The 8,401-nt window shown below is 43.3% G+C and overlaps 2 protein-coding genes across 12 annotated transcripts in view; one reads left to right on the plus strand and one right to left on the minus strand.

The window, feature by feature from the left end:
* LOC115407641 (membrane-associated guanylate kinase, WW and PDZ domain-containing protein 1-like) overlaps positions 1–3,879 on the plus strand; it is a 78,594-nt gene extending 74,715 nt beyond the window's left edge. For 10 of the 11 annotated variants that reach the window (XM_030118059.1, XM_030118062.1, XM_030118061.1 and 7 more), the window contains one exon: positions 1,301–3,879. In XM_030118059.1, the coding sequence (XP_029973919.1) occupies positions 1,301–2,409 (1,109 nt within the window). In that variant the 3' untranslated portion in view covers positions 2,410–3,879. Of the gene's footprint in view, positions 1–385; positions 478–1,300 lie in introns of all 11 variants that reach the window. The other variant, XM_030118069.1, reaches the window with a different exon arrangement.
* A 2,251-nt stretch (positions 3,880–6,130) lies between these two features.
* Positions 6,131–7,633, minus strand: LOC115407645 (rhodopsin). Its single transcript, XM_030118071.1, has one exon. The coding sequence runs from the start codon at positions 7,541–7,543 to the stop codon at positions 6,479–6,481; it is 1,065 nt and encodes a 354-aa protein (XP_029973931.1). The 5' UTR covers positions 7,544–7,633; the 3' UTR covers positions 6,131–6,478.
* Positions 7,634–8,401: the final 768 nt, after the last annotated feature.

The following is an 8,401-nucleotide window of genomic DNA, read 5'->3' on the forward strand; positions in this document are numbered from 1 at the left end:
TTTTTTAGATGAAGAAATTCTTGTGATACAAGCTTGTTAGGTGATTTTATTTCCCTTTCGGATCTGTGTCAGAGACGCCTTAATGCTGAAGAGATGTCCTGTCCTGAGAGCTGTGTGCTCTGTTGGATTATCTCTCTCATAATCTTAAGTCGCACTGTGATTTTTCTCAGTAATAGTTACTGGCTTTAATTATCTTGCACATTTCCCACTTCCAGAATGTTTTTGATTGTACGGTCTAATCGCCCTTTCACAACAAACCCCTTCTCTTCTATATCAAGGTGCACTGTAAAACAGCCTCTTGTCTGTTTTATTTGCTTTGTCCTCTACTCTGCTCCTCCTTTCTCTCTGATTGTCTCTGTTGCTGGGCTCTTCCTCCTCTCTCCAGCGATGATGGCTCCTCATCTCGCTGTTGGTACAATGAGGAATGACAAGATGGGAGAGCCCTGTTTCTACCTAATGGGCCAAAATCAGACAACGGTTTGTAGCCAAAAGTCTGTCCCAATCCACTCCCCCTGTCATTTTACTCCCTCTTTATTGAGTTTCCCTCCAGCTCATCCCTACCTTGCATCCTATTTTGTATGTGTTTGCATTTGGTCGTTGTACATTGTGTACATGCTTAATGTTTCGTCATGCCTGAAAATAAACTTTACCTGTTTAAATTGTATTTGACCTGCACACGCACATTCCCTCCACCCCCGCCACCCGCTCCCAGCGCTACACCACATACTTTTGAATGGGACTAATTTAAAGCCATCGCTCCTCACACTCTGCTGCCATCACAGACTGACCCTTATTTGGACGACCCGCTGCTAAATACCGTTTTTTTCAGTTTGTTTGTTTTTTGGGTTTGTTCTTCCAGCTGATGTACATTGAGTTGTTCACCATTGTGTTTGAATGATTTCCCAGGTGCCTGCTGTGTCATTGATAACCCCTGCCCTACACTGGCTGATGTGTTGTACCTGCTGTTGTCGCTGGCATCACCTTGTGTTCCAACCCTCCAGCACGATAGTGAAAATATATTGAAGTGACTCATCACTTCAATGCATTTTACTTGCGTAATAGTAAAGCCCAATTTTGCCCACCCATTTAGATGAGTCTGATTGTTTCTGGGATTGTATAGAGCATATGAACAAGCTTACATATGCATGGTTTCCGTAAAATCTCTTGCATTGATTTTGTGTCACATCAATGCAAGAGTTCACGTCAAGTGAAAAGGAAAGCGGTGTCCACTGACAGCGATGAATGTCGTGTGTTTGATGAGAGAATATCACTCAGTCAGCTTGTTTGTCCTCTCCTGCAGACGGCAGCAATGACGGGCACCCTTCCACACCCGGGGCACAAAACACTCCGGAAGTGAGAACGCTGCCGCACAACAGCAGATTTCACACCTCATTGGAGTCCAGTTATCCACCAGACCTTCACAAACCATCACGCCAGGAGGAGGCTGCGCGTGGCCGAGACATGGACAGGAACAGGGACAGGGCCGGGTCGGATCAAATGGACTACCAAGGTCGACAATTTAACCCCCATCATCATCACCCCTGGAATAACAATCACAGTCAGAGCACCCCCAGGCAGCAGTCTCCTGACAACGGTAACAGCAGTAGCAGTGGCAACAAGAAGGGCCGTGGCCGCAAAGTCAAGAAGTCCGAGTCGGAGAGCGGCATCTCCAAACTCCTGAAGACTCTGAGGAAAGACAGCTCAGGGAAAAAGGCTGCAGCTGCTGAGAAACTGAGAGGGCGCGAGCTCTCGAGCAGCAGTTCTACTTTGGACGGGAGGTTCCACCGGCAGCGTCGCGGCTCCCTCGACCGCTCACCCACCCGAAAGCGCGCCTCTTCTCCCGACCGCCGGCGGGCCAAGTCGATGGACCGCAGGGCCGAGCGGGCGCACCGCGACCACACACCCGAGCGTGAGTACGACGACGGAGGGTTCCTCGCGGCCACCCCCGAACGGAAGTTCTACGAGCGGAGGCTCCTCAAGGACTCGCAGACGGCCGGGCGGGTCAGGGAGGCGTCGACACCCGAACGCACCAACAACAACAGCGGGAGCTCCCTGTCTCTGTCCAGGGGCCGTGCGTACGACCGAGCCATGAAGAACGGCAACCTTTTGAGGGACCCTTCCTCAGAGAGGCGGGAGGAGAGATACCAGATGAACGGGACGACGGAGAGACGATACAGAGTGGAACGGGACTCTTCCCCCGACAGCAATTACAGCCGGGATGAGCTGAACTATGCAGCAGCGCCCAGACTGAAAGACTACTACAGCATGATGAAGAACAACGCTGCACACAACAACGCTGCCTACAACAACACAGGCCACAACAACAACGCAGCGGGCCGCAGCCCAAAGCAGCTCCCTGAGCCCAAGAGAAGGCTGTACAAAGAAAGCCCCAAAGACCTCAGCATCTAGAGCAGAGCAGAGATCCCCCACCATTCTCTCCTCTGTCTGTGCAAACTATGTACCATACACTGGAATTGGAATTCTGAGGATACGAACTCTTGTGATTCATTTGGCTGAATGGTTTATTGATTGATTTGATTGACTTAAGTACTTGTGTTCCCACCCAGAGATTCATTAAAACAGCAGGAGTACAATCCTTCTATCAGTTCATACTGGTTGTTTTGTCATTGTTATTTTGAACATAACAAAGCTTGTTGTACTATAGTAAAGGTATTGTATGTGCCTGCATATGAAATCAGTGATTTTGCTTTTTTTGTAGGCATTTGCTGACTCTAAATATTTGTTCCCTCAGAGGTATGAAACATGCTTCCAGTTGTGGGTGACTAAGCTTGTTTTCAAAAGGTTTTTAAATGTTTGTTATTTTCCTCCCCCCCATTTCTGAATTGCTTTACTGAACAAACTATAGCACAAGACACTGATGGTTCACCAGAACTGTGAAAAATCATGTTGGATAAGGTGAGAAATCAAATTTTAATATCTGATTATAAAACCTAATATATGATCTTTTTGAATTTGCTCACTATTTATTTTCTCGATCTGGCACATATCTTGAGTAAGCTGCATCGAATCTCTAAGAACCAAGGTAGAAACCTGTACCTGGTAAAGCATGCTGTACCTGTTACTCGTGCCCTATCACTGAAATGTGTTGCACTTCGCCCTGCTTTGCTCAGATATAGCCACAAACATGCAAAGTTTAGAAGTCAGACAACTGATATTACCATTGACATTAAATTTTTTTTAAACATTTTCCCTGTAGTGGAATCGCCCCTCGAGAAGAGACTGACTCACTTTCAGCTAAAAGTAAAACTGTTCTCTGATCCAAATTTCTTGCTCCACAAAATTAAGAACTTCAGATGAGAATGCATTTTGCCATAATACCAGCTGAAGCTGCCATACAGTTTGATTTTTCGGAAATGCCAAAAGAAAAAAAAAAAAAGAGAGAGGAAAAAAAAGTCAGATAAATGTGTAAATTGTCCCTGTGCAAGATGCATGTGTAAATTAAAACATAGTTTAACCACTATATCTGATCGGTCTGAAGGAGAATAAGCGATGAGGAACATGCACTGTAAAGCCACAGTGATTGTTAGCCCTGTCCTCATGTTTGTTATAACCCACTTTTCTTTTTTAACACCGACCTCCTTTTGGGTCCTCACACAAAGAGCTGCTGTGGTTTGTTGTGTTGGTGACATGCGGAGAGTCCCGGTACAGGAGACGACCAATCTGCCATGCTGAGCCATGCCGTCACGCCACTGGAGTCTGACCGCTGCTTTTTAATGTGTTTTGTGTGTATTCTCTGTTTTATGTTTCATTTGAAAACTAAAAATATATCGGATGAACCACAACAAATGCATTGTTTGATCACTGTTGTCGCCATGGTACTGTATTTAACAAAAAAAAAGAAAAAAAAAACGGAAAAAAACACATTTAAAAAGTGAACCTGTTGGCCATCACCTGTAAAGAAATTTTACAATGTAACTCTTAGAAACCTGACGAGGAATAAAATGTTGCCTTTTTTCTTGTATAAAAGAGAAATTTATGAAAAAGCCTCAGCAGTGAGGAATGTGATATTGTGTTTATATCTCTGAAATGGACCTGATGATTTATGGGAAATGTGTTGATTTACTCCGGATCAGGTATGTAAAGACATTTTAACAATGAAAGACTGTATTTGGTCAATCAGAAACTGTTTGATGGTTTGAATCTCTCTTGATGGTTAGCCTGCCTTTGTATTATAAAGCACTTGTATGCAGTCTGTGTTCTTCAAGCATTATTTCTTGCAATGTGCTCCAGACATAATGCTGTCTCTGTGTTGATAAAAGCAGTACATGTATATGGGCCAATCGTTTTTATATAACTATGCATATATAAATACTACATTGTTCATAGCTTTATTTGACCCATGAAGCTATACATAACATTAGTCAAAGTACAAGTAGATGTGGACTTATCCAGCTTCTTTCCTTGAGATGGATTACACTGTATATGTAGCTATCAAAAGAAGTCTGTGAATGCTATTTTTATTATCAAATAAAGTTTTCCATACAAATTCAAAAGGATTTTTATATTTCTACCCAGTACAATGTCTCAGGAGAGGCCTTTTGAAAGTCTTTTTTTTTCCCTCTATGATCTCTCTGGTGTGTCATATTTGAAAAATGGAAGAAAAAAAATATTTTAAGACAAACGGCACACATGTTTAATGCATGCTTTTAAAAAAAAAAAATAATTGCGTCATTGATATTTCATGCATTATCTACTAGGACACGTTAAAGAGCTGCTTCTTTATATTTTTTGCGGTAGTTTTTTTAATTCCTCTGATCTCTTCCATATATATCACCGCCTTTTTATATATTATATTGCAAGTCTTTTAAACAGTCTTTTCATACAATTTCTTTTTCTGTAATGTTCCAAAGCTGCTCTGTGCAACAACAGCAAGTCAAGCTCTTCCTAATTTAGTCCCAAACTCAGAGAGCGACAGATATTTTTTTTTCTTCCCCCCCCCCTCAGCTCTCTGCTGGAGCTCGACTTCAGACTGCTCAGCAGGAATATCTTTATTCTACAAAAGATCCTCTGGTATTATGGTTGCCATAGCTACACATGAAGGTCATTACGGGAGGGATCATGACGCGGTTTGTTCCTTCCTCCAAGTCAAACTCACCGCGCTCTGAAGAGCCGAGGAGGAGGAACGGCGTCATTATTTGAGTTTGTAATGTGGCTCTTAGAGATGTAAATGAGTGGAGAAACACTTTTAACAAATTCAACAGCCTGAAACGCCGAGAACATCCCTGTAAAGCTAAATCAAAAGGATATTAATAGATTGAGACACACTGAAGAACAAATGAGTTAACAGTGTCACATTTCCTGTGTTCGCTCTGCTGAGGTCTCTTCAGTAACAAATACAAAATAAAAGTCACAATTTATAGAACATAACTCAAGATCTGAAAAATTTTAACTCTTATTTATCCTCTTACATGTTTTTTTCTGTCACTGGTTCATGAAACGATGTGCATAGAAGTCCAATAGTGAGAAATGTGACAGCATTAAATATTAAAATAGAATCTATTCATGTTTGAGAGCATTTCCAATCTCAAACAATTGCAGTTGTATTAGTAAGTATGGCCCTTTTTTGGTGTTCACTGCTAAAGAATTTAAGAAATTCACAAGTACACACAACCACTATAGTGGTTATTTATTTGTCTTTATGTTCCACTGAACACTAACTAACTAACTGCGTATTTCCAGCAACGTCTTGTCTAGTTGACACTGGCTTTATCTCAACATCTATATTTGGAACTTTTGCATCTCCTGGTCATCCAGATTAGTGTTATCCAGCAAATCTTTGTCGACCTTCAATTAATATGATTAATTTTCATCATCAGATAAGTTGTGTGTCATGTGTACATTCATTCCTGATTAATAATATCATAATCCCTTTATGAGGACAAGTGCAAGTCCAAGGTGACCTGCGATAGTAATGAGATTACAGCAGCAATGGGACAGAAGCCCCACACACTACTTTCTAAGTTTTATGTGTTTTTCTAAATGTTTGACTCAAGACATAGATGCATTCTGAATAGGTCATTCACATTTATTCATTAGAATGAATTCACTACAGACATATATATGCATCCTGCCGCCCAAACGGGAAGTAAAACATAAACAGAATGAGTCGTTTGCAAAGTGCGTTTTATTTTACGTTGCCTTGATTACATGCCTCTACATTCAAAAATAAGCCAGTATCATATAGGATCCAACTGTGGAAGATTTAACATTTTTTCCTTTCTTCTCAGGAAAAAAAAAAAAAATCTCGTGGATTGTTAAGTTGGATGTTCTGTACATACAGGAACAACTCTGTAATGGGCTGACCTTTCCTGCAACTGTCTTTAGGTTGAACCAACTCATTTGTAAAAATACAAAAAGGACGTTATTTCTGTAGACATTAGCCTTCAGTCGTTTCCCTGGGGAAGCAGAAGTCTTCTTCTTGGATAGTGGATCTCGGAGCCTTTGTCTGGTGGCCCTTTTATGCAGGAGACACGGAGCTGGAGGAGACGGAGGAGGCCTCGGTCTTGGAGGCAGTGGTGGATGCTCCTTCCTCCTCCTCGAAGGGGTTCTTCCCGCAGCACAAGGTGGTGATCATGCAGTGGCGGAACTGCTTGTTCATGCAGATGTAGATCATTGGGTTATAGATGGAGGAACTCTTGGCAAAGAAGGCTGGGAGGGTCATGAAGAGCGGTCCGAACTCGGAGCCCTGGTGTGTGAAAATGTACCAGGCCACGCTGGCGTAGGGCAACCAACACACCAGGAAACCGATGACCATGATGACCACCATGCGGGTGACCTCCCTCTCGGCCCTCTGGGTGGTCTCAGACTCCTGCTGGGCGGCGGCGGCCTCCTTGACGGCACAGAGCAGACGGCCATAGCAGAAGAACACCACGAACAGAGGGATGCAGAAGTGGCAGATGAACATGTAGACGACGAAGGACTCGTTGTTGAATCCCTCTGCGCGCGTGTAGTAGTCGACTCCGCATGAGCACTGCATGCCCTCGGGGATGTAGCGGGACCAGCCGACGAGCGGGGGCACGGCGCAAGCTGAGGCCATTATCCAGGTGAAGGCCAAACCCATAATGGCGTGATTCTCTCCGAAGCGGAAGTTGCTGATGGGCTTGCAGACGACCACCCACCTCTCGATAGCCAGAACAACCAGTGACCAGAGGCCGATCTCACCGCCGAGGGTAGCAAAGAATCCTTCCAGATTGCAGCCGAGGCGACCGAGGACAAAGTAGCCGTGCATGGAGGTGTACATCGTCGTGGTGAATCCTCCGAACACCATGAAGAGGTCGGCCACCGCGAGGTTCAGCAGGATGTAGTTTAGAGGGGTTCGCAGCTTCTTGTGTTCGAGGGTGACGTAGAGAGTGAGGAAGTTGATGGGGAAGCCAAAAAGGATGAGGAAAAACATGTAGGCGCCCAGAGCGGCGTAGGCCGCTGGACTGACAAGGTAGTACTGAGGGTATTCATAAGGACTCCGGACGATGCCGGTGGTGTTCACCATAGGGACATAAAAATAGGGTCCCTCTGTGCCGTTCATGGTTGCGGCTAGCGGTTGCGATCAGCCCTCCGGTGGTAATTCTTCTGGCTGCGTGGAAGAGTGATGGAGAGGGACCTTGCTACAAATGGACTCAGGTGTCCACAGTCTGGCTTATAAAAGGCACACCTTGGATTATCGTTTTCCAAATCCGTCAGCACAAATTGATTTAGGCCACAGTTAATATCTAATCCAGCCACCACTGCAAACATAACTGACCACTCATCAAGATATTAAGGTTACACCTGCTCATGCCTACCAAGGAGCTACTCAGTGACGCTGTATTTTGAGTCATTATAAAAATATCTTGTCAAACATTTTTTGAAAAATCATGCTACTGAGATCTATTTGTAGTTTGGACGTATTTTCATATTTTTTTCTGTTTTCTCTAAATAAAGATAACAAGTAACAAGTAAAAAGTTCACGTTTGAGAGGATATTTCGGTAACACTTTACTTGAAGCACCCGGTATAACAGATTATAAGTAGTTATAAACACTCATAAATGATCACAGTGCTTTATAACTCACTATACAGCATAGTAACCCTATGCTGGGTTAGGGTTAGATCCTGGCATTGTGATCATTTATGAGTGTTTATAACTATAGCTACACGTGCTATAATGGCTATAATGCTTTATAAATGTGCTTATAATGTGTTATACCGAGTGCTTCAAGTAAAGTGTTACTGATATTTCTTTCAAAAATTTCGATGAGTTAAATATTGCCATTATTCAGGCAAAGTGTGATAGTACAGCCAAATTCTCTTCCTTCCACAATGGTGCTAAAAAAGGGAGGGGGGCATGCAATTGTCAAAGACGAGCATATTTAGTTGAATATTTCTGTTTAAACCTTAAAAAGTCA

Source organism: Salarias fasciatus, chromosome 20 (assembly GCF_902148845.1).
Source record: "Salarias fasciatus chromosome 20, fSalaFa1.1, whole genome shotgun sequence".
NCBI lineage: Eukaryota > Metazoa > Chordata > Actinopteri > Blenniiformes > Blenniidae > Salarias > Salarias fasciatus.

What these genes read in the sequence shown, in the direction of transcription:
- LOC115407645 (XM_030118071.1), bottom strand. Translation starts at nt 7,543, where the DNA reads ATGAACGGCACAGAGGGACCCTATTTTTATGTCCCTATGGTGAACACC.